At 40.0% G+C, this 25,975-nt stretch overlaps 4 protein-coding genes across 4 annotated transcripts; all 4 read left to right on the top strand.

Annotated features, from left to right (window-relative positions):
• The first annotated feature begins 207 nt into the window (after positions 1-207).
• KRTAP3-1 (keratin associated protein 3-1) lies at positions 208-504 on the top strand. The gene has a single exon (XM_069481366.1). The coding sequence runs from the start codon at positions 208-210 to the stop codon at positions 502-504; it is 297 nt and encodes a 98-aa protein (XP_069337467.1).
• A 6,895-nt stretch (positions 505-7,399) lies between these two features.
• LOC138391555 (keratin-associated protein 3-3) lies at positions 7,400-7,696 on the top strand. The gene has a single exon (XM_069481365.1). The coding sequence runs from the start codon at positions 7,400-7,402 to the stop codon at positions 7,694-7,696; it is 297 nt and encodes a 98-aa protein (XP_069337466.1).
• A 5,546-nt stretch (positions 7,697-13,242) lies between these two features.
• LOC138391554 (keratin-associated protein 3-3-like) lies at positions 13,243-13,539 on the top strand. The gene has a single exon (XM_069481364.1). The coding sequence runs from the start codon at positions 13,243-13,245 to the stop codon at positions 13,537-13,539; it is 297 nt and encodes a 98-aa protein (XP_069337465.1).
• Positions 13,540-18,726: 5,187 nt separating this feature from the next.
• Positions 18,727-23,860, top strand: KRT40 (keratin 40). The gene is made up of 7 exons (XM_069483137.1): positions 18,727-19,173; positions 19,858-19,940; positions 20,198-20,354; positions 21,168-21,329; positions 21,409-21,534; positions 23,027-23,247; positions 23,761-23,860. The coding sequence occupies exons 1-7, from the start codon at positions 18,727-18,729 to the stop codon at positions 23,858-23,860; spliced, it is 1,296 nt and encodes a 431-aa protein (XP_069339238.1).
• The last annotated feature ends 2,115 nt before the right edge of the window (positions 23,861-25,975 follow it).

The raw sequence follows: 25,975 nt of genomic DNA, 5'->3' as shown, positions 1-25,975 counted from the left end.
GGTGTGCAGTGTGTCGTAGGTAATAAACACTTAAGTAATTAGATAGTTTTTATGGAGATAGCTATAAACTGAAAAATGGGGGGGGAAAAATCTTGGTAATAGGCCAACGCCCAGGGGGACGGGTATATAAGAGCTGGGGCAGAGGAGAGAAGCATCGAGACACAAAGAGACTTCTCTCGACCCAACCAAAACCCAACTCCCGACACCATGGCTTGCTGTGTTCCCCGCTGCTGCAGTGTCCCCACCGCCCCCGCCACCACCATCTGCTCCTCTGAAAAATGCTGCCGGTGCGGAGTCTGCCTGCCCAGCACCTGCCCACATGAGATCAGCCTCCTTCAGCCCACCTGCTGTGACACCTGCCCCCCACCCTGCTGCGAGCCTGACATCTACGTGCCATCGTGCTGGCTGCTCAACTCTAGCCACCCAACGCCCGGACTGAGTGGCATCAACCTGACGACCTATGTTCAGCCTAGCTGTGAAGGTCCCTGTGAGCCCTCCTGTTAACCAGCCGAGTCTCCCCACGGTTCAGTGATGCGGTTTCTCAACACCCCCCGCATCATCTGGCCTTCGACACTCGCCACTGCCCACATCCAGGCTGAAGCTAACCCAGTGCCCGGGACCACGTGTTCATGAATTTGCTCAACTTCTTAATTCTCTGCTCCTTTGGGTAGTGCTGGAGACCTCCTTTCTATCTTTTAGGCTATTTCATTACTCTTTGAGAAATAACCATTTTGACTATTTATCAATAAACTTCCTTCGGGCTTAGCAAATATGGCCTCACGACTATTTATTTCCATGTTATTTCTTAGGGAAGTAAAATGGCTACCTAACCCTGAACAGCAGTTTATCATACAACCCCAGGTTTACCCCAGCAGAAGAAGAGTTCTTATGGTGGAATTCACTGAAAAATTACATATTGGTTCTTTGTGATAGGTAACAAAGTGAAATATTTGGTTGGTCACTTTTAGGATCTTTTTTAGTCAATAGATTTTTTTTTTTTTTTTTTTTTTTTTTTTGAGACAGAGTCTCGCTCTGTTGCCCGGGCTAGAGTGAGTGCCGTGGCGTCAGTCTAGCTCACAGCAACCTCAGACTCCTGGGCTTAAGCGATCCTCCTGCCTCAGCCTCCCGATTAGCTGGGACTACAGGCATGCGCCACCATGCCCGGCTAATTTTTTGTATATATATATTTTAGTTGGCCAGATAATTTCTTTCTATTTTTAGTAGAGACGGGGTCTCACTCTTGCTCAGGCTGGTCTCGAACTCCTGACCTCGAGCGATCCACCCGCCTCGGCCTCCCAGAGTGCTAGGATTACAGGCGTGAGCCACCGCGCCCGGCCAATAGATTTTTTTAAGACATCCACTGTGCCAAATACTGCCCTAGAGTCTAAAGATTAATATAATATTTTAAACATATTTGATTTTAGTTTCCATTGATTCTAACATCAATTTTTCTTTCTTCCTTAATTGACTGAACAAATTGATCATTGTGCTGGTGTCATGTGACTCTCTTAGTCATAGTCAATGAAATTCCAAGCTCCCAATGCAAAGCAATTTGGGGAAGTATTTGTATTCATTTCTTGCTATGTACTATCTTCCAGAAAAATCAATTTTAAATGAATATTGCCATTTATTTTTTTGTTTCAGAATATTACGGGGGTACAAATATTTAGGTTACATATATTGCCTTTGCCCCACTTGAGTCACACTACAAGCATGTCCATCCCCCAGACGGGGCACATGGCACCCATTAGGTGTGAATGTACCCATCTCCCCCACCTGCCCGACACCTGATGAATGTTACTACTATATGTGCACATAAGTGTTGACCAATTAATACCAATTTCATGATGAGTACATTTATTGAGTATTCTTTGCTCCCTCAAAAAAGGCTTACATTGATTTACATTAGTAATGATTATGCCTAGAAGTTTACTAGTCTGAGTGACATATAATATCATGTCGTTGAAATATACTTAAAATATCAGACCACAATGCAGTATTCTCTACATGCCAGAAATAGTCACACAATTCTGACAGGAAAAAAAAAACATACAATTCCTCATAGGACAAACCTTTTATGATAACCACAAATTCATCTCCTCAGTCACCCTGTTACCATGGCAACCTACCTCTTTTTCTAGTCAAAAGCAAAGAAGTTTCATGTTTATCCCTAGTAAGGGATAAAAAAAATTCAAGTTTATTCTTAATACTGAAAATAACTCTAAGTGTCCTATTACTACCACGATGGGCCTTTAGTGTTCAAGCGCCCTTGGCTAGTTAAAAGGCCCCATCTGGAAACTGGAAGCTGTGCGTTTTAGTCCTGGCTCTGCCTGGGGCTGTCTCTGTGACTCTAAGCAAGTCACTGAAGTTCTCTAAGTCTCAGGCCTTAAAGTAGTAAAATGGATTGGTCGCCCAGGTCATGTCTAAAGTCACTTTCAGGTTTAACATTCTATGGTTCTAGGCTGTCCAGAAGCATTCTAAGTAACAAGTACACCAAGCCGCCACACAGCCTCCCTCCACCTTATTACTCTTACTTCTTTTATTAGTAGTAAGTAGACTTGGTGAATATCTACTGGACATACTAATAGGTGCTTTATGTGCATTATTTCATTTATTTCTAACAAAAGTTCTAAGAGGTAGCTACCATTATTGTCCCCATTTTATAGGTGAGGAAATAGGCTGAGAAAGATCAAGGGACTTGCAAAAGTTACACAAATCATAAATGACAGCAGAAATGAAACCCTCAACTGTCTGAACCCCAATTCCTTCTCTTTCCACTACACCAAAGCACTCACCTCCTCTGCAGACAGCCATATGTCAAAGAGAAATATGACTACACACGTCTGTGTTTTTTCAGGAGAAGGTAGATGCCACCTGACAACACATTCTCCACTATGCCTCTAAATTGTATTTCTGGTTGTAAACAGCAAACCAGCTTTTTCTGTGATGATTATAGTATAAGACAAAATGAGTATTTACAATGAGTACAGGAAAACCTATTTACAGTCCCAAGGTGAGAACAAATTTTTTAAGTCAGTCTTTAAATACTGACTAGCAATGTCAGCACGGGAGGGATATTGGCTGGGTCATTAACCTTGAATTGAAATGCAGAATGGTTGGCAACTCAAACACATTTTTAATTTTCTGGATGAGATTTTATAATCAAGGTAAAACAAATACCCTTAAAGTTAATGAATCCTTATCCTTGACCATAGAAAACCAAGGTATTTCATTTTTCTTCTTCAAATTGTCCCTGACAGCCAGGCCTTTTTCCTATCCTTACTGACCCTAATCTGATCTAGACCCTGATCACAGACACAGCCTTCTAGCTGACCTTGAGTCAAATATGCTGTGTCCCTCCCTCACCCAAACTGTACCTGTGACACACCAAGTCTGTGGCCCTTTATAAATATTGGTTGAGTTGAATTGTTCATAGCACTAGCACTAGAGAGTTTTGCTTTTACTGAATCAAGGCTAAACTCTTCAGTGTGGCTCTCAAGACCCTCAATGACCTGGTTCAGTCATTCTCACCAAATCTTACCTGCTACCAATCTTAGGGCAACGTGTAGCTTACACTCCAGTCATAACGATACCTCCTATATAATGGCCAAGACAGTGGTCTCTGAAAGACTGCCTTGCTTTAAATCCTACCTCTGTCGCTTATTAGTTACGTGGCCAACTGCTAAATAAGATTAAAAATGGTATGTCCCTCCTAAAACTTCCATGAAGACTCAATTAATTAAAACAAGCACAGCCCTTAGAATGATGTGTGCCGATTGTCAACCTGTAAGTCCACCTTTTTATACTCTGCTTTGTGATGCCAGGATGAAGACTCTACATGGTTCTTTTGGCTGGTTTTCTCCAAGGTTCCCCCAATAGAGGGTGCTAGAAAGACACTGCAAGTCCTGAGGAAGGAAGAAGGGTCTCGTTGCCCCAGAAACAGAAGTTTGGCAATAGCAGAAGTTTCTAGTCCCCAGCTTCTTTTAGGAATCTAAAAATTCAGCTTCATTGCACCTCCCACAAACACCAGCCTCCACAGAGTGGTGATCCCTCCCTGCAGGGATGTGAACCCTGGCTCCCCAGGGCCTCTCTGAGCTTTTTTGAAATAAGAACACCACCTGGGCAGTGTCTACTAGTCTGAGTCCTGTCGCACAGGGTCACTCTTCCAAGTTTCTAGTTCAAATAACTCCAACTCCTTCTCGTAATTCTCCAGCCCTCAAGCTGGTAGCTGCTTCCTATGTTGCTTCGGTTTCCCTTTATTGCTATTTCAGTCCTCCCATACCTGTTTAACAAATTCCCTGTATTAAGAGTCTCTCTATTGAAATACTTTGCATGAAGCTTATCTTGTTTGTTTTCCTGAGTGAACTTAACACAAAATTAGGCAATAAGTGCTGGTTATCATTATTTTCCAAACTTCCTTCCTTAAGTAGTCTATGTGTTTCCAGCTTCCAGATCCCAGCCATAATCCAGGCATTATGCTAGATGCTGGAGATACCAAGATGAGTAAAGCAATGTTCCTGCTATAAAGGGGATTGCAATCTCATAAAGAGAACCAACATGTGTGCAAAGAAATGCAGCAAAGTGTTACGGGTGGATATAGGGTTCAGAGGCACAAAGATGGAAATGGCCAACTCTACTAGGGACAGGACTGAGAGTGGCAGCAGGACAGTGTCATAGAAAAAGCCTTTGTTTTTCTTGCCTAAAATACGCATTCCTGTCTTCTAAGCATTTCTGATCAAAAGTGACTTAATCCAAACCTTCCCTGAAGGCTTCTTCGATCATTCAGCCCTCTTTCATAGCATTTTCTCTTATGGGAATCCTCACAGTACCCACAGGAGAACCTGCCATTTATTGAATAACTCTATTATGCCACACACTAGGCTGACTGATTTACATAAGCAATTCTCATTTAATATTTATTTAACTCTTGCAATGGGACTATAATTGGTAGTTATTACTTTTCCCAAATCTGTAGTTGAGGAAACTAAAGCTCACAGAAGCTAAATGACTTGATCTATGTCTTATAACTTGTAAGTTATAATCATGATTCAAACCGAGCTCTGAAACTCCTTATATTACCTTGCCAAGCACTCAGTTATATGTTGTTTGAATCAAATGCAAAGGGATTTATAGCCTCTTCTGTCAGACCATGTACTCCCAGAGGACGGGAACCATGTCTTCTATTTTTCTGTGCCTCCACCACACTCTTCAGCATATATTGGAGATTCAACAAATTTGTGACTTACAATGAATAGATTTGCTGGTGAGTATTCTTCACTATAGTCACATACTAGCTTTAGCCATGACATGTTAACAATACAACTGAATAAAGTGGGAGGAATTTTGAAAAGTATCTGTTTGACAAGAGGCAATTATCAGCTTTGTGAATGGTTTTGAAAAATAGAATAGGCAAGTCAGCAGTTTGGGTTTTCTGAAAAGAAAAAACTTTCCATGCTGTTTTGCAAAGAGATGCAAGCTCATTTTTCAGCCCCTATATTATCTCATGAACCTGTGTTTTAATTTGTCACAACTTGCAGTTAAAACAACCAGTCATTTGTAAGATTAAGAGCTTATTTATGTTTCTATATAAATGCACGTCTAAATAATGTAGCTAATCGTATAGAAAATCATCTAGCAGGCTCTGCACTTCTCAAACAAGATTATGTTGTATAACTTCAATATTTATTTACTCCATCAAACCCATGCAAAGATACCAAGGTGAATCTGGTAGGAAAAAAAAGTCCCACCGGTTTTGACTTCCCAAATATTTCAAGGGCACACAATTTGAGAAGGATCATTTCTTAGTTCTTAGAGAAATCGCTCTTGATTCTTCACATTCAGCAGTGATCACTTGTAAGAAGAAATTCTGGTTAGCAGAAAAGAGGAAATCCAGGGTAGATATGGATGCGTTTACATGTGAGTAAGTGGAGAACTACACCGACACCATCTTGAAACTGCAACAGGGAGCAGGTTTGAACATAGCAACATAACCAAATAAAACTGAAGGAAAGCACCTCCCATGGCTGATACACAAGAGGTTAGTGACTTATTTGTGTAGGATTATGGGAACAACAGGGATGTTCTGTCCAACATTGTGACAGATGGAAGCCATGTTTCCTGAGATAGGTGGATACAAAAGACCCACAGAAGTCAACTTTATAAAAGAAAACCTTCCTTTGCAACAAAACGTCTACCTGATCCACTATTGCCATGTCTTGCTGTGATTCCTGTTTCCAAGGATGCCGCAGTGTCCCTACTGGCCAGGGCACCACCGTCTGCTCCTCTGACATATACTGTCAATGTGGAGTCTGCCTGCCCAGCACCTGCCTGTATGAGCAGGAGTAAGTCAGTAAAAACCTGATTTCTACAAATGGCCATAGTTCTAAATTGCGTTAGACGAGATCCCCTTCTAAAACCCAGTTATTTTGTGAATCTTATCATTTCTCCTTCAATTCCTACTTCATCCTATTTTAAAATTTTTTTTTAATTTTTTTTATTTATTTGTGAAAATGAATGAAGGCTAGAGTGGTTTTCTTTTAATGATACTTTCAACAAAGGACAGCAACTGGGCAGATTTTTTGATCCAGTGAATTTATACTTTGACTCATTACAAGATTGGCATAACTTTCAGAATACACATTTTTAGGAAAAAAAAACCCATAGAGTAATACAAACTCTGTAAATTCCCTATAGACTTATTAAATTTAATGAAAAACCCATAGAGTAATACAAACTCTGTAAATTCCCTATAGACTTATTAAATGTAATGAAAAAGAGTTTCATCCTATGCCATTCTATTGCCTTGGTTGCTCAGTAGAACCTGAATTATATCATCAATAAATAATGCATATACATCTGAGAGGCATACAGTCATATGAAACATTCATCTGTAAATAGCCATATCCTTGTTGATTATACTGAGTTAAAAATAGTCCAGTTAATTATTTGACTTGCTTGTTCTGAAATTAATAATTAGAAATCACGTCCTTTTATCCATATTATTTAAAATTAAGGGGGAAAAACAAGACAATTTTAGCCTATGAAATTATAGCTGAATTGTCATTTGGGCTTATTACCCATAATGTGTGTAAGGTTTGGCATGCCAAAACCCTGTGAAGATAAAATGTGATGTTCTTATGACAAAAATGACAAGTTGATGAGTCAAAAACATGTTTAATTTACTAAGAGCAGGAACTCTTAATGGACAAGGAAATGCCAAACTGATTATAGAATCTTAGGGAAAAAGGAATGCCATAAACAAAAATAAGGACAGGAAGCCTTCTGGTTGGACCAGCACCCACTGGGGAGGGTATATAAGAGCCCCAAAGAGAGAGAAGACATTTGTACCTGGGAAACCTCATCTTTCTAAGAAACCAAAGCAAACCAGACTCCCAACGCCATGGCTTGCTGTGTCACCCGCTGCTGCAGCGTCCCCACCGCACCCGCCACCACCATCTGCTCCTCCGAAAAATGCTGCAGGTGTGGAGTCTGCCTGCCCAGCACCTGCCCGCACACAGTCTGGTTACTGGAGCCAACCTGCTGTGACAACTGCCCCCCACCCTGCCACATCCCTCAGCCCTGTGTGCCCTCCTGCTTCCTGCTCAACTCCAGCCAGCCAACCCCAGGCCTGGAGACCCTCAACCTCACCACCTTCACTCAGCCCTGCGGTGACCCCTGTGTCCCAAGATCTTGCTGATCCATGGCTGCTTTGCCCAGTGCCTGACAACGAAGAACCCAGAAGCTGTCTATTCAGTATTCTCTTGCCTCAGTAGTTTATCAGATGTTAAGGTAGACCAGATGGCCCAGATATGAAAATTTTACTGTTGACTTTCATGGAAAAAAATCAAGAAATTTCGGTTATTTGGCTGAATAACCACTTGGTTCATTTGTCCAGGTGAATGTCTTCTATTATCAAAATATTATTGAAATCTTTAAGACCTCAGACTATATTTTCTTGGTCATGTTACTTCATGGATCTCATTTCTTGTATTGGATATTTTCATAGAGGAAAAAGAATTTTTTGATGGGTTTTACAATAAACTTTATTTCTCTGGCAAGATGTGTTCTTTGTTTATGTTAGCACTCTTAGTATATTTCATCCATTTTAAAAAGATAAAGATAAGATGATTATTTTAATTTTTAAAAAGAGAATCTATTGGAAGAATGACTAACATTCTTGCTAACAACATGGCTTTGCTAATGTTTCATTGAGTATCTTTTATGTTCACTTTTTCTTCTCTCCTCTTCCTCAGACAAATACAATTCTGGGACAAGCCAACATTCATTTACCTACTCTTTGCTGGGTGAATCATTCACTTAATCCTTAAAATAGCACTAACAGATGGGGGAAAAATGAAGCTTTAAGAGTTATTCAACATTCTCCAAGCCCTAAAGTTAGTTACTAAGAAATCCAGAACTGAGCCTCTTGTGTGTCTCACTCCAAAGCCCAATTCTTTCCACCACACATCACGGGGCCTCTGATACTAACAGAGGCAGAGCTGAATGAACACAGTTATGACATTAACTTCAAATATGCAAGAGAAATAAAAAGTGCAGGATTCTCTAACAAAATCCACATCCGATTATAATAGAAAAAAAAGGGTATGTTGGCTCATAGATTAAAATTGGCAGGTATTAATATTTAATTCTAAAATCTGGGTCATTTAATGGGCCTACCTAATTTGATTTCATTTTCCCTTAGAGAGAAATCATAGTGGTCAACTCAAGTAATAAAGCACTAGGAACATATCTCTACTAGGAACCATACTCAGCACAGAAATTCTATCCCAGGAATTAACAGAATGCTAATAGTTTTCAGGTGACAGGTTGACAGCTAGAGCTAAAACTCTGATTAAATGTCATTTAATTCAGTACTTAATTTTACTTAATCTTATCAACCTACTTAATTTTATCTCATGCAGATTCTCTTTCCAAGCCTAGAGAGAATATGTACATATGTTATGCAATACATATATAACACATAAATATATACACACACACAATACATATATAAAGCCACAAGTGTAAATCTGGAAAAGCACCGAAATAAAACCAAAAGAGTGCATGTGCAGAAAAAAAAAGGTAGGGCAAGGAAGGCGTGAAGCAAATGCTTTTAAACAAACATGTTTTCAAATGTCCTCAATGCACCTGTCAGTCTCTCCAGAAAGAAAATTCTCAGAGGATCCCACAAGCTTAGCAGCAGTTCAGCTTTGCATGAACAGAACTTAGCAACCACGGGGTTGATGGGACACAGCCCAGGACACGGTCGACAAGAGATTTAGTCCATTTACTCATCATTTGGCCAGTAGTTTTTGAGTGTTTCCCCTGTGCCAGGCACCATATTTGTGCTAGAGATATGAAGATAAAAGACATTTTATGACCTCAAGTGCCCTCAAGTCTCTCTCAAATCTGGCAAAGGAGACAGACGAGTTATTATAATCACCGCACATGTGTATTATATATGTTGTATGAAATTAATTACAGTGCAGCATGGTTCCTGCTATGCCTGGGGGGTGGGCAGCAGGCCATGCAAGCACACAGGAACAGTAACTAAAACCCAGATTCGGTGATTCAGTGTCCGGGATGAGAAATAGTCATGGAGCGCTTGGCGTTTGTCATTGGTAATTGGGAATGACTGTAGGAGTGGAGGATGCATTGAAGACGGGGAAAAGAGAGTGAGGGAAAGAGGAGAGAAATACAAAGACCCTGAAGTGGGGGCTCCCCAAAGCATAGGGGCCGAAACCTCAAAGCAATGAAAGATTTGAAGAAAGAGACTAACAATCATATTTTGCTTCTAACTGTTTCTTTTCATTATCAATCTTTGACTTACATCTTCACTGGCCCAGATACCCCCATTGACTACAGAAAGGTGCAATTAAAACCAGGCAAGTTCTTGGATGTGTGTGTGCATATGTGTGTGTGTGTGTGTGTGTGTGTGTGTGTCTAGATTTTTAGCACTTTGAAAATCTACCATCTCATCAAGAATCACCATGTTTTTCCTGCATTGGCTTAAAGGGAAAAAAATACCCTTTGTCTTTAAAACTAAAATGTTTAGTATCTCTGACGCATAGTTTGAACTTCCATTTTTAACCACATAAAAGGTAGCTCAGTCCCAATAGGTCCTATATTTAGTTGTTAACGCATCAGTCCCCAGGCTGTCTAAGGCAAATTATCCCACCTCTCCAGGACTACCTTCAATTGTAAACAAAGGAGAGGAATCGCCAGGTCTCTTAGATCACTGCACAGAAAATAAATTTTAATAAAGTACTGTAAGCCCTGTCAATAAAAGAGAAGAGTTTATTATCATAAACTTGTTACTTTATAACTGTATCTAATCTGTAACCTTAGGTCTTATTTATAATTAGAGAAACATGATGCCCTCGATAAACAGTAACAATTTCTTTAAACTTTTAAGGTGAACTCAAAGTAATACTGCATTCTAGATAAGAGACTGATATCTTTCTGCCATGAAATTCTAATTGTGAGGGTAGGGTCTGCAGGCTGTTTTTTTATTTGTAATGTTTCCTTAAAATGTCAGAAACAATTTCTATTTATTTATTTCTCTTAGAATCTTACCTTTGTGCTTCCTATTATAATATATAATAGCAGCAATGTATAATATATTACGTGTGTGATAAACCCTTCCACTAGACTATAAATTCCATGAGGGCAGGATGATGCCTATTTTGTTCACTGCTGTATCTCCAACATTCAGCACAGTGCCTGGCACATGGTAACTGCTCAATAAATGTCTATTGAATTGTTTTTTAAAATAACGAGTGATACGGAGTTAAGATAAATGTGGAAAAAATTAAAAACGGAACAAAAAAATAAAATAACGAGTGAGATATTAATGAATTCAAAGTAACAGGGCACACGGTTTGGCAGGTATTCATGCAAAGATAAATCTGGGGAGCATCCAGGGACACAAGCAGATGTTATGAATCCTCTTTTTTCAAGCAGAGCCATCGAGAACTTTTTCAAATTTATTAATTTATGCAACAGCCACTTTCTCTAATTATAGGTACAAACTTAACATTTATTTATTGATGTGAATATCTAAGATCAATGTTTACTATTTCCTAAAAGGCTGCTCTCTCACTTACCCTTCAGCTCTTTTTTTTCTTCTTTTCCCTGTGTTTCTCTGATCTTTACCTTGCCTTGAGTTTGATCTGCAACTTACTTCAATAATGATAGTAACTTATATTTGTAAAGAACTTTATGGTTATCCATGGACTTTAACTCTTTTTATCACGACTTCACAATAATCTTCTGAATGGAAGAATATAGAAATTATTACTTTTATTTTGCAGAGAAGAAGCAAGAGACTCCCAAAATGGACTTACTTGCCATAGCAAGGGACGTAACCAGCACCCCTGGGAGCAGTAAAGAGCTCTTGTGACTCCTTAGGGGGTCCTCTTGATCTGTATCTCCCTTCCGAAAACATACAGATGTGCCCACCGCCACACACTGATATACAAGTAACTTAAAGGAGAAATTGGGAAGACTGTAAGAAGAACCAGGGCTTGCAGGCTGAATGAGGCTGTGCTGAGTGGAAATGGTTGGAGGTATAAGGATATTAGCTAGGAGCCCACCTGTGCTCTTTCTTGAATGCTGAATTATGCCTGAAGTCTAAATGGTATACTGGAACTAGAAGCAAGGTCTTTCCTACCATAGCTACATTTGATTTGGGGTGGGGGGAAAATGCAATACAGTATAAAACAAAAGAGAGAGAGAGAGACAGAGAGAGAATAAAATCAAATGTCAACAGATTAATCTATCTCAGGCTTACAACTTTACTTTCCCTTGGTAGCAATTTTACTTGATGTTTAGTATTGTGGCCTTAGGTTATTCCTTTACTTAGTCTATGTAGACATAAGCTGAAAATGCAATTTGTACACAATTAGCAGTGAAGGAAACAAAGCAAGCCTCTTCTCAGTAGAAAGATAATTGGCCAATACACATATGAGAAAATATTTTAACCTAACTAGTTATAAAAGAAATACAAGCACAATAATGAAATTTTGTTATACCCATCAAATTGGAAAACACTTTTTAAATAAAATATCATCGAAGGCATAGGAAAACAGGCATTCTCAATCAAACACAGCTGTAGGACATAGATAATTTCAAAAAATAAATAGAACCATTCTGGAGATCAGTGTGGCCATAAATGTCGAAGACCTTAAAAATATTGGACATTGGCATTTTCCCCTATAATTCTGCCTAGTAATTATTTCTGTTTCTGAAATAATCAGGAATGTGTACAAAGATTTATATACACAGGTGTTGTCTATTGTCATAATTACATAGAGAAAAGTTGAAAATAACCTAAATGCTTAATAATACGAAATTTTTAAGTAACTCAGGAGTGCAGTGATATGATAAATAGTAGCAAATATTAAAAGTAACATTATCAAATATAATTAAGAATACAAAATAGTGAAAATACATATTTGTAAGTAAAAATGCACGTTACAGAACCTATGTACAATATTATTCCAGTAATGTAATAAAATGATGAATGTATACAAAAATTACTAAAGGGAAATATATATATATAATATTAATAGGGAACTTCTCTTCGTGATAAGATTATAGATGAGTTATTTTATTTTCCAAATGTCTAATGTAAATATATAATATCTTACAGTAAAAACTGGAATAATAAGTGTTTTTTAAAAGTTTGCCCGTATTTCTCAAACATTGTTTCTCCACATTAATGTAATTTTGATCTTCAAAAGCCTCAGAGCTCAAAGCAAGTCACTAAAATTAAGTTCAACTCTTTAAAACAAAAATACTTTCTCAGACAAACTGGTACAGATAAAGAGAATAAAAACTGAACCCCAGTGGGGAGAAGACCCACATATTACAGATCTGCTGTCACGCAACAGTCCCCAGCAGGGCTGGTGTTGGAATTATAATAGCAGAAGGCTTTGGTGGGACCTCATAAAGTTTGTGCTCCAGTGACAAATAGCAAGAGTAATCAGTTCAGATTTAGCAATGAACTCAAATAAAAGTTAATTAGGAAAATAGAGACTCTTTACAGGCATCTAAATGTCAAACCAATTAAGGATAATGGGTACACTAACATAAACAAGAACCAGGAAAGAAGCCTTCAGGCTGCTCCAACACCCACTGGAGAGGGTATATAAGAGCCCAGAGCAAGGAGAGACATTCACACTTCAGAAGCCTCCTCTTTCTTTTCAACCAAACCAATACAAACCACAGACTTCCAACGCCATGGCTTGCTGTGTCACCCGCTGCTGCAGCGTCCCCACCGCACCCGCCACCACCATCTGCTCCTCCGAAAAATGCTGCAGGTGCGGAGTCTGCCTGCCCAGCACCTGCCCACACACAGTCTGGTTACTGGAGCCAACCTGCTGTGACAACTGCCCCCCACCCTGCCACATCCCTCAGCCCTGTGTGCCCTCCTGCTTCCTGCTCAACTCCAGCCAGCCAACCCCAGGCCTGGAGACCCTCAACCTCACCACCTTCATTCAGCCCTGCAGTGACCCCTGCGTCCCAAGATCCTGCTGATCCATGGCTACTCTGCCCAGTGCCTGACAATGAAAGAGTCAACCCAGAAGCTTTAGTGTTCTCCTGTCTCAGCACCTGCAACTAATTTACTATGCTTTAGAAGTTGGAACGGGGTGGCAGTATCACTGATAACCCCCACCCATAAAAAAAAAAAACAAAACGTAGAGACTTTCAATGACCATGTAGCTGCTACCTGTAACCAAGTGCAGGTTGAATAGGTGGATGCCTGCCGGCTTCCCAAAGTTGTTTGATTCCTTCATATTAAAGTGTATCTTTCTTTGGGTGCTTTGGAAATTTTGTTTCCAGTCTTGGGTGATATCTTTCTGGAAATTGAGGAAGTTCTTCATGATCATCCTAATAAATTTTATATCTCTGGCATAGCACAAATGTCTACTATTACTTATGTTTATTTCTGTTAATTCATTAAATGTGCTTCATAACTCTCAATGTTGGCATTTTAAGAAAAACTGGGAACATCAGTAAAACTGAAAAGGATAGCACTATAGACAAATATTTCCTGTTTTTGTTTATTTTGCGGTTTTAAGAAAACTAAATGGCCTTGCATATAAGATGGTCCAGCATATCAGCATACTTGCAAGTAGACTTTCTCTGATTTGTCCTCCCAAAAAATGGCTTAAGATAGGTTGGGAAATACTGAACATGACCCAAAGGCCAAATATGAAAAAACATATAAACTAATCCGCATGACCTGATCTGCTTATGAAAAAAAATGTATAACACAATAATGTCATTCTTTATTGAACTAACATTTATTAAATAATAATCTGTTATGTGTCCTGTATTTATTGTCTCTGCTGAAAATGAGCTGACCATCTGGCAGGTGAGGAAGATACAAACACAATACCCATTCATTCCTTCATGTGGTTAACAATTATTTATTTAATGCCAGTTGCTATATTATAAATAAAAACACACAGTAAGTGTTCTACTACCAGCATTAGTAAAGTTCTGTGGGACTATAAAGCTGAGAACAATTAAGATTGTTGCCATAGGGATGAAGTGGGAAAACATAGTCAAAGACAAAGTTACTCGAGCTGGTCATCAAAGGGATGTGGAGGAGAAGAAGGTATGGAAGAGAGACAAGTTGGTTTTGTCACCAACTGAGCATGGGAGCAGAGCAGAAGGAGAGAATTTGAGACGGAAATCCTGTGTTCTGCTCTAGACATGCAAAGTTTGAGGCACCAGTGGCATCTCTAAATGGAGGTAGGATAGCTGTTCCAGAGAGGAAGAAAATTTATGTGGATAGGTACAGAAGTCTGCATAAAGGTTCTTCTTAAGGACTTGTGGAGGGCTTGTGGGGCATAGTGGAAATTGGCTGCTGGGGTGATTAGAAGCTGAACAGAAATCCCAAAGGTTAAAATTTTCTAATAAGACATTGAATTTCCAGCCCAACCAGAGTGGGAAAAGCTCACTGAGCACATCACACATTCAATTGATATTCCAGAAAGGGTGCACCAAAAGAATAAGCATCAAAACCTGGACTGAGGAACACACCAAATTACACCCACCCTATCAGAGTCTAGAACCAAGCCTGAGAAAACAAAGAGATGCTGCCAGTGACTTCTGGTCAGAACAAAACTGAAAACTCAAAGCTCTGTAAGATAATCCAAGATTTCCTAAAACATATCCAAAATGAAGAGCATATAACAAAAAATTATCAGACATGTGAAGAAGCAGGAAAATGTCATCCATAACCAAGAAAAAAAGCAACCAATAAAAATAGTTCCAGAGATACACAGACATTAGAATTAGTAAACAAGGATCTGAAAACAGTTGTTATAAGTAGTTTCATGAATTTAAAGGAAAAGATTAAGAAGATGTGAAAGAAAAATGGTGGAAAACATAAGTTATCTCACCAGAAAAGTGAAATTTTAAACTTTTATTTTTTTAAATAATAAACTATACTACAAGGCTATAGTAATTAAAACAGCTTGGTATGGGTACAAGAACAGAGACATAGACCAATGGAACAGAACTGAGAACCCAGATATAAAACCATCCTCATACAGCCATCTAATCTTTGACAAAGCAGACAAAAATATATACTGGGGAAAAGAATCCTTATTCAATAAACGGTTCTGAGAAAATTGCATAGCCACATGTAGAAGACTGAAACAGGATCCGCACCTCTCACTTCTCACAAAAATCAACTCACGCTGGATAACAGACTTAAACTTAAGGCATGAAACTAGAAGAATTCTAGAAGATGTTACAAAAACTCTTACAGACACCGTCCTAGGGAAAGAATTTACCAAGAAGACCCCAAAGGCAATCACAGCAGCAACAAAAATAAACAAATGGGACCTGATCAAATTAAAAAGCTTCTGCACAGCCAAGGAAACAATCCATAGAGTGAATAGACAACCTACAGAATGGGAGAAAATATTTGCATGCTACACATCCGATAAAGGGCTGATAACTAGACTCTATATAGAACTCAGGAAAATCAGCAAGAAAAACATCAAACAACTCCTTTAAAAAAATGGGCAAAGGACATGAACAGAAACTTTTCAAAAGAAGACAAACTAATGGCCAAAAAACATGAAAAAATGCTCAACATCTCTAATCTGTAGGGAAACCCAAATCAAAACCACAGTGAGATATCACTTAACTCCAGTGAGAATGGCTTTTATCAAAACTGATCCACACTAAGGTGCTCACATTGTAGTAATATTCACTGGGTGCTGGTCGTGGGTGGGGCTGGGGGGGTGGTAAAGTCACAACTAATGGATGCAGTGCACACCACATGAGGGAAGGGCACACTTGTAGCCCTGGCTTGGGTGAGGCAAAGGCAACATATGTAACCAAAATGTTTGTACCCCCATAACATCCTGAAACAAAAATAAAAAAATAAAAAGAATCATGTATCCAAACAGAAGCCTCTATTAAGGCGAGTGGACAGATTTTTAGCAAACATTTATTAAGGACCTCTTATATTATATTATATTGTATTCAATGTGCTGGGGCCAAGAAGACAAATAAGATACACTTGTCTTAAAGGGGATATTATCAAAAAAATCAAGAAACACAAAAATGCATACACATTTTAAAAGCAACATGACAAGTGCTATAGGGGAGGTATGTGCAAAGCTCTTGGAAAGAGGCCCCATCTCAACATGAGGCAGTTGAGTGACACTTCAGCTGAGTCTTGACATGTGAGTTCATCCAGGAAAAGGGTGGCAACAGAACATTGGAAAGAGGACCTACAAAGCTTAAGGGATGGCTGGAGCCAGGATTTGTGAGAAAGAGCATCAGGGAAAGGAGCCTAGAAAAATAAATTGGCACCAGATTAAGGAAGGTCATGTTTGCCAAAGTAGGAAGTTTGGACTTCATAAGTGCAGAGGAACAAAAAATAGGCCTGTATTTTAGAAAAAATACAGCAGCAGTAAGTGGATGTTCTGAGATAAGAGCATATTAAATGACTCTATAATTATTGAATAAAACAACCGTATCTTTTTATCATGGCCTTTCATGGCATCTATTTCCCTCTATTCACAATGTTCTTTTCTTCTGAGGATGATATGCTATAGAAATAAATTCTGGGCTATTTCCATATTCTAAGATGGGAACTATAGCTATAGATCACTATACAACACTACATAATTCATTAAGACCAAAATAAGTAGCCATACCTTCTGTATATATACAATAATAACCAACATTTTACAACTAGAAATTAGCTCAAGACAAAAGGAAATATTTCTTATTTTACCTGCAATTACGTTGCTGCTTTTTAATTAACTGGAACCTATGATGGACAACCAAGACACAGGTACTCTTCAAAGATATTTTTCTTTTGACTCATTAGGTTACTGTGAAATCATAATTTTCTTTCAGAGATTTGTGATTTTCAAATGTGTTTTTTAATCCTTGAACTCAGATTTAGGGAGAAAAAATAAGTTTATTCTGGATCATAAAATTTTTAACTTTGGCAGATTAGTGGTTTTTTTCCCCCTATAAGAGTCTTAAAGATTATAGAGGCAATTTTCTCTGTGCACCTTTGGAAATGAAATATATATCACAATTAAAACCAAGCAAAGTGAAATAGGTTATGCTTCATAGAAGTAAAATTCAAGACAGAATCCAAAAGAGGTACATCTCAAGTTCCTGTCTGCCAGGTTCTGCACCAGAGACTTCATCCAATGGCATTACAGATTTGGAACCTACATTATAGAATTTTATTTCCCAAGTTCCAGTATTTTTGATTTTCATGGAATTCATAAATAAATAAACAAATATATAAACAAGCAAAAACAGATCTCAGATGAAAAGACTTCTGTGGCTTTCTTGCTCCTCTTCAGAAAGTTTCCCAAGAGAGTAAAAGATTATAATTTAGAAATTATATTTCCCTTCTATTAGAAATGCAGGTAAAAAATAGTATAATTGATCTAAAAATAAGACATTGGAAATGTGCAGAAGGTAAACTTTAGGAAGTCAAAGATCATGACTCCAGATCTTGATAACCAATTTATATTTTGGCCTACAGGGCACAACTTATTCCCATTAGATATGTAAAGTGATTTTTTGATTTGTATACAGGGAAATGTGGTGAACACACACACACACACACACACACACTTCAAACCCCGCACACACCTCCCTCTTCTACCACCTAAGCACATGCTCTAAGATCACAAAAAGCATTTGTAAGGTTGCTAATCACACTGACCATTTTTATGGTGGTGGCATTAAATGTCATTTAATGAGTTGTAAAGTTAATTTTAAGAAAAGAGACAAGCAATCAATGCACCGAATCAAAATCTATGGGAATATCATTTTTCTTATTTGTAACAAGTTGTATCTATAATTACTGATTGGCCAAGTTTTCTCTTTCTTTTCTTATTCTACCAAAAGGACAATGCTTTCTATGACTATTTTCTGGATTAAATATTTTACCTTACTGACACATGGAAATGGTATAAGTCCTGATTTAGTAACCCGAAGTTATCCCTCGTTTATGAGGCATACAACTCTTCCTCAGTAAATAAACAACTCTAATGAAATGTTTATGTGAAAACTGGCACCAACAGTGATAAAGGAAACATCTGGTGCAGTCTGTAAATACCCATTTGGGAGCCTATATAAAAGTCTCAGGAAGGAAAGACAGTTTTGGAGTCAAGGCAACTGGGGTTTTGCAGCCAGTTTCTGTCCCTCTCTTCTGAAAGGATGACTTCTGACTGCTCCCCTGCGCCTTGCTCTCCTGAGTCCTGTGCCAGGGCTCCCTGCTGTGCACCTGCTTCAACCTGTTCCACAGAAACCACTTGTCTCCCCAACGCCTGTGCCGCATCCAGGTGCCAGACCCCCAGCTTCCTATGCAGGTCTCGCCTGCTGCCTGGCTGCCTCGCACCATGCTACCTCGCTGGGAGTTGTAATAGCGCGGGCTTGGTGGGGACCTGTGCCTGGTGTGAGGATGGGGTGTTCACTAGCAATGAGAAGGAGACCATGCAGTTCCTGAATGACAGACTTGCCAACTACCTGGACAAAGTGCGCAGCCTGGAGGAGACCAACGCAGAGCTGGAATGCAGGATCCGAGAGCAATGCGGACAGGGTATCCCACTGGTGTGCCCTGATTACCAGTGTTACTTCGACACCATTGAAGATCTCCAACAAAAGGTTCGGTGTCTCATTCCCCTAACGCTCCATCATCCCAATCTGTGTGATCTGCCTTCTCTTTATACTAGAAGAGGCTATTCTGTGGAAGGAAACCAAGGGAAAGGGGAATTCCAAGAGCTACTGTGATAGAGGAAACCTCAGCACCAGCCCCAGAGCTGCCCCTAATTACTGAGTGACCATAATAAAGTCACGTACCTGTAGACTTTGTAGCTATAGAATGGGGAAAAACTATGTCATATCTAAAATCACTTCTGAACATTTATATTATTTTTGCACAGATCTCGAAATATTATCTTTTTGATCATAAAATTTCATCTAGTAATCATTTTCTTCTCTCCCTGATGAATTTTTATGATTATGGATGGCAATATAGTCATAATACAAACAACTTATAGAGAAAACTTTAATGGTGTTCAACTGCCAAGGAGCATTGCAAAATATCTTAGGTCATTAAAATGGTAAACATTTTTATTTCTCTATTTTGTTTCTAAATTGGCACTGCTTGTTTTCTTCACAAAGTGGCATGGTTAGTAAGAAAAGCAGGCTGAAAACAATTTTATACTTTCTCATAAAGACTTTCAAAAAACTTACAAAGGATTCAACAGCTAATGGCATAGCTATTAAATGGAAACTCACGTTTCTCTCAAAGAACCATTTGTTAATATTACATGACTTCCTTTCCAGATCTTGTGCAAGAAGGCAGAGAATTCTAGACTTGCTGTACAGCTTGACAACTGCAAACTGGCCACTGATGACTTTAGGTCAAAGTAAGTTTAATTTGAATTTGAAAATAATTTATAGTTGTCTGATTTCTCTCTCTCTCTCTCCCCGCTCCCCCAAATTTCTCTATATAATATTTTTAAAGTGAAGAATGTTTTAAAAGCTCGAATTGGTCATTATTTAGGATGTAAAGGGAATGGCATGTGGCTTCCCTGAGCCTCTGTGTCGATCATCCGTGTAGCCCGTGCGCTTTGCACAGCGTCCAGCAGAGTAAGCGTGGGCTTTATGTCTTTTGCTGCGAAAGGTATGACAGTGAGCTGTCCCTTCGCCAGCTGTTAGAGGCTGACATCAGCAGCCTGCGTGGGATCCTGGACGAGCTGACCCTGTGCAAATCCGACCTGGAGGCCCACGTGGAGGCTCTGAAGGAAGATCTCCTTTGCCTGAAGAAAAACCATGAAGAGGTAAGGAAGGGGGCAACACCGCTGAAGAACTCCGAGAGTAAGAAAGGTAAACTGATAGATTTTGATGTTTATGTAAATCGAATTTGGGCAGATGTTGCTTAAGCTGGAATACAACTACTTGAGGCCCTATTACTATTCAGCCTGATGGTCCCAGTGTGTCTCTGCATGTAGATGTGAATTAGTCCCTGGCCAGTGCCAGATGAAGGAACCAAAAACCCTTCGACTGCCCTTGCTTTTGTGGGGGAGGCGAATGACTCTGCAAATGGCCTTCCTTGGAGGCTTCATGCCACCCGACTCCTGGCTGCAGGATGTGAAAGCTGGGCAGATGAACACAGACTACGAAGTCCATTTCAAAAAGGGAATAAAGACTAATATTTGACCAGCTTTTTAAATATTCTGCATTTATAGAAGTGATTGGTTATGTCACATCGATGAAGCTGGAAAATGAAAAGCTGGATGGTGTATAATAAGGTATATTTGTTCTTTGAACATTTGTTGATGAAAGTAATAGCTAACATTTAACGAGACCTTACTATGCTCCTGGGCTTTTGTAAGTTCCGTACGTATATTGACTCTTCTATATTTCACAATAAATTTCTGGAAAAGGTACAATTATTATACCTATTTGGCAGATGAAGAAACTGAGACCCATATAAGTGGTGAAAAGAGATTCAGCCAAGGCCATCTGAGTCAAAATCCCACACTCTTACCCACTGCTCCAAAAAAGAAATGAGATGCCATTTCTCAGTGTCAGATTGATTTTTTTTTCCCTCCACCACGCTGTGACATTCTTTACTCCATCTCCACTTTCAGGAGGTCAACTCGCTTCGTGGACAGCTTGGTGACCGACTCAGCGTGGAGCTGGACACTGCCCCCACCATCGACCTCACCCGGGTGCTGGATGAGATGCGCTGTCAGTACGAAACGGTGCTCACCAACAACCGCAGGGACGCGGAAGAATGGTTCACTGTTCAGGTCAGCACCCGGGGCGACAAACTGTCAGGCTTCCAGACTTCTGCCTTGTGTGAACTCTCTAACGCTGCCTGTGTTTCAGATAGAAGAGCTCAATCGGCAGCAGCTGTCCAGCGCCGAGCAGCTGCAGGGCTGCCAGACGGAGATCTTGGAGCTGAAACGCACAGCCAATGCTCTGGAAATCGAGCTCCAGGCACAGCAAAGCCTGGTGCGTAAGGCAAAGGCGGTTACGGTTGTGTCCCTGATAAGTCGGTCCCTGAGCTGCTACGTCTTCTTCCATAACCCAAGGGTTACATTTCCTCGCCTTTCCCAAGCACTGCTGTTTAGCCAGCTAGAAGCGGGAGAGACAGGTATACACCTTGCATCGCGTGGTCCCCCTAGGTTGTCTAACCTTCCCTCCTGGGCTTAAGCACCCTCCTGCAGCACCCTCCAGAGTCAGGGAGAGAGGGAAAGGCTGGGGCAGAGCAAGAGCGGGACCCCTGAGCCAAAGGCACTTAAGCACTCCAACGGGCTTTAATTCTCTTTTGATTCAGACCAATGTTCCAAGTTCACCATGGTATTCCAAAAAAAGAATAGTTATCAAACTTTTCAGCCTACAGCTATCCTAAAGTTTCCCAAGATCCATACCACAACCTGACCCTTCATTGCACCCAACCCCACCCAAGCAATGAGAATACCATGCATTCAAGATTACATTAACCAGTTCTAGTTAAGCACCATTGTGTGCATTACATGAGGTCCTGCACCAAATACCTAGATAAATAATAGCTGAGCATTCATCTTGTGAGGGGCACCATGCTGATTTAAGCCTCACAATAACTGGTAATACAGGGTAAATACCTTTACCCCATTACACAGATGAGGAAAACTGAGACTCAGATTAACTAACTTGCAAGGGATCATGCAATTCTAAGAGGCAAAAGTGGAAGCTGAATCCAGGTCATTTGATCCCAAAGCCTCTTCTCTCTTTAAAAAAACATTTATTTATTTTTACTGATACATAATATTTTTACATATTTATGGGGTACACATGATATTTTGTTGCATGTGTAGAATGTGTAATGATCAAGTCAGGGTATTTAAGGCAGTCATCACCTTGGGTGTGTATCATTTTTATGTGTTGGGTACATTTCAAGTCCTCTCTTACAGCTATTTGAAATATACAATACATCGTTGTTAACTATAGTCACCCTACTCTGCTATCAAACATCACAACTTATTCCTTCTATCTAACTGTATGTTTGCACCCATCAACCAACCTCTCTTCCTCCTGCCACCCGCCCACGCCTCCCAGCCTCTGGTATCCAGAGCTCTTCTCTTAACCACCCTACAACACTCCTCCTCACCAGGAGCCCAAACTCAGTGTTTCCTCCAAAATGCTGTTGATGGTCCTTAAGCCACACAAATATGTCACAGGTTGCAGTAGTCATAGGTGGTAGTAAAAATAGCTGACATTTATACAACCCTTAAAATTTTTCCAGGCACTGTTCTAAGTGATTTACACATATTAACTCATTTAATTTTCACAACCTTCCTATGAGATAGGTACTTTGCACTCCCCACTTTATACAGAATAAAACTGAGGTTCAGAGAAGCTAAGGAATTTCCCCAAGGTCACACAGCTAGAAAAAGGTAGAGCAAGGATTTGAAAACAGGCATTCTGGCACTATGATCCTTTGGACATTGTTTTCCTCTTGCAGACAGAATCTCTGGAATGCACCGCGGCGGAAACCGAGGCCCAGTACAGCTCCCAGCTGGCCCAGATTCAGTGCCTGATCGATAACGTGGAAAACCAGCTGTCTGAGATCCGCTGCGACCTAGAGCGGCAGAACCAGGAGTACCAAGTGCTGCTGGATGTGAAGGCCCGGCTGGAGTGCGAGATCAACACGTACCGCAGGCTGCTGGACGGGGAGGACAGCAGGTGAGTTCCACAGCTGCTCAGGAAACCCCCTAGAATCACAGAGTGGCTGATGCAGGAGAATCCTGTGTCCCCAAGGCCTGGCCATGGTCAAACCTCCCTAATGTGTGTTAGGGGATCTTAAAAAGAGAGATGAAGGGTAACTGAGGCTGAGCACGTGACAATAGAAATGCTCTAAAACATTCTGAAGTTCTAAAGCAGAATAATTACCAGGTATAACATTTCGTGCTGGGCATCTCCCTTTGCTCCTTTTTCCACCAAAGGGAAATCTGGAGCAGCCTTAAGATAACATTTGCAAAACACAGAAAACATGTAAAATATTATTTAACTGCCACTGCTGCATTGAACATGAATGACAATTCTGGTTCCAGAGATGAAATAGGCTTCGGTCGAATGCTATTCTGCAGAGTTTTCTTCAGAACATAATTGGTAGGGCAAATTTTGACATGGTTTTTCTGAGTTGACATTTGATCACGATTCCCTTGTTAAGCTTAGTTTACAATTGATTTTCCCCAGGCTTCCCTGTAACCCGTGTTCTACAACGTGCACGTCAAGCAACACTTGCGAGCCATGCTCGGCCTATGTCATTTGCACAGTTGAAAATTGCTGTTCGTGAATGTTAATCACCAGCACAGCAGATGGAGGATTCAAAGCCAGCAGTGTCCTAGAAAGGAGATGGGGGCTTCAACCAGGGACATCCAAACTGGAAAGACAAGTCTAGAGGCTTTCATGTCCTCCAGGCACCCTCAGCCTATCTCCACTTTATCATTTCTCTTTCCAGCTCATTTATGGTGTTCTGGGAGCCTACAGAACATTCTTGCCAATCTCCAAATTAAATGTATTTCATTCCTCCAGCATGGGAAACATAGCTTTGTGGCTTACTACTGTTGACATAATATTCATTTGATGACTATAATTTGAATTTGCATAAACCCATACTAAAAATGTTTTTTAACTCCTCAAACACAAATAAATGAATTAATCCATGGAAAATGCCTCAGGACATAGACGATAGTTGTATGTATCTTTTGGAGACGAAACAGGAATATAATCGTATTTATTTCATTTTTAATTATAAAAGTAGTAGATGCTCCTTTTCTAAATTTGTCTCATTAAAGGGGAAAAAAATCACTGATAATTCTATCCACCAACCATCCATTGTTAATACTTTGGAGAACATTCTTCCAGTTTTTTCTCTTATGATAGGTTTTTCCACATAGTTATGATCATACTTATATATGCATACAGTTGTGCAACATTTTATTTTCATTTGTGTCATCTAAGCATATACAATTCTAATAAAAACATAGGACTGTCCTGTGGCCATCATTTTAGTGGTTGCATCCTATACCATAGGGTACATCGGTCAGTTATTGGACAGTTAGATTATAAGAATAATTATTCTCATACATTTAAAAAGCAAAGTAGAGAAGTTCCACTTCCAGAAAAATGAAGTAGATGTACATTTCCCTCTTCCTCCTCCTAAGGATAGCTAAGACCCTAGAAATTACACAATAAAACAAATGGAAGATGACCAGCTAAAGCTCTTGAGCACCAAGGATGACACTGTGGTGGGTTAGCTGGATTTTCTTCTTATCTCATCTATCCCAGAGTGGGAGCTGAAGCAGCCAACTACCCAGAAACACCAATAGGTGCAAACAAAGAAAAAAGAAAAAAACCAAGATCTTGCTCCCTCTAGAACCAGAAAAGGGGCAGCCTAGAAGACAGAAAACCTTTAGACAATAGCCACTCAACTTGGCCCAACATCACAGGCAAAAATGTTCTGCCTACCTCCATCCCCACCATGAAAGGCAAGTGCAAAGTCTAGACTTCCCCTCTTACCAGCTGTAATGAGGCACTCAAACTCCCCCACTGGGGTGCAGTCAGAGAAGGCCAGGTTGGGGCTGCAGGACTTTCACTCCCACCGTGAGACACTGAAGCACCCCACCACTGCCCCAGTGTCAGTGCAGGCCAGCTGGCAGCGAAGAGGCACTTCTCCCTCTCTCCTCTGCGGTGGTGTCAGGGAGGCCTACCGGAGAGTCAGGACTCTTACCCCAACCTGACAATAACAAAGCCAACCCCACGCGGTGTCACTGAAAGTCACGCGGGGAGCAAAAACAAGATGCTCCTCCCACTCCCAGCCAGGGTGGGATCAGCAGGGCCAGGTGAGGACCCCAAAGTCCCACCTCCCAATGGTAGTGAGGAGCACCACCCTGGGGTCAATGGAGGCCAAGTGGAGAACCTGGACTTCCACTCCCACCTGGCGGTAATAAGTCTCGTAGCATAGTACCCCAACATCCAGGTTTCAATCGAAACTCACTCTTCATACTAAGAACCAAAAAAAATCTCAACTTCAATGAGAAAAGACAATCAACAGATTTCAACACCAAGATGATAAAGACATTAGAATTATCTGACAAGGATTTTAAAACAGCCATCATAAAGATAACTTCAATAAGCAATGCTTTAATGAACTCTCACAACAAATCAAAAACTAGAAAAAAGTCTCAAAGAAGTAGAATATATAAAGAATTGAGTGAAAATTTCAGAACTGAAAAATACCATAAAAACCAAAATATAAACATCTCAACGGCAGGATTCAACAGCAGAACCGGCAAGCTAGAGGGGGAAAAAATCAGAAAATTTGATGATAGAATACTAGGTATCACCCAATCTGAAAAATAGAGAAAAAATAATATAAAAAACAGAGTCTCAGGGGACTTTGGGACGA

The sequence above is a fragment of the Eulemur rufifrons genome, chromosome 9, assembly GCF_041146395.1.
Source record: "Eulemur rufifrons isolate Redbay chromosome 9, OSU_ERuf_1, whole genome shotgun sequence".
Taxonomy (NCBI): domain Eukaryota; kingdom Metazoa; phylum Chordata; class Mammalia; order Primates; family Lemuridae; genus Eulemur; species Eulemur rufifrons.
Note: the sequence above shows the minus strand (reverse complement) of the source record. Positions and strands in the feature narration are given on the sequence as shown.

What these genes read in the sequence shown, in the direction of transcription:
- KRTAP3-1 (XM_069481366.1), top strand. Translation starts at nt 208, where the DNA reads ATGGCTTGCTGTGTTCCCCGCTGCTGCAGTGTCCCCACCGCCCCCGCC.
- LOC138391555 (XM_069481365.1), top strand. Translation starts at nt 7,400, where the DNA reads ATGGCTTGCTGTGTCACCCGCTGCTGCAGCGTCCCCACCGCACCCGCC.
- KRT40 (XM_069483137.1), top strand. Translation starts at nt 18,727, where the DNA reads ATGACTTCTGACTGCTCCCCTGCGCCTTGCTCTCCTGAGTCCTGTGCC. An exon ending in TTGAAGATCTCCAACAAAAG is followed by an intron (nt 19,174 to 19,857) that starts GTTCGGTGTCTC and finishes CTTCCTTTCCAG; the next exon opens with ATCTTGTGCAAGAAGGCAGA. An exon ending in CTGGACGGGGAGGACAGCAG is followed by an intron (nt 23,248 to 23,760) that starts GTGAGTTCCACA and finishes GATTTTCCCCAG; the next exon opens with GCTTCCCTGTAACCCGTGTT.
- LOC138391554 (XM_069481364.1), top strand. Translation starts at nt 13,243, where the DNA reads ATGGCTTGCTGTGTCACCCGCTGCTGCAGCGTCCCCACCGCACCCGCC.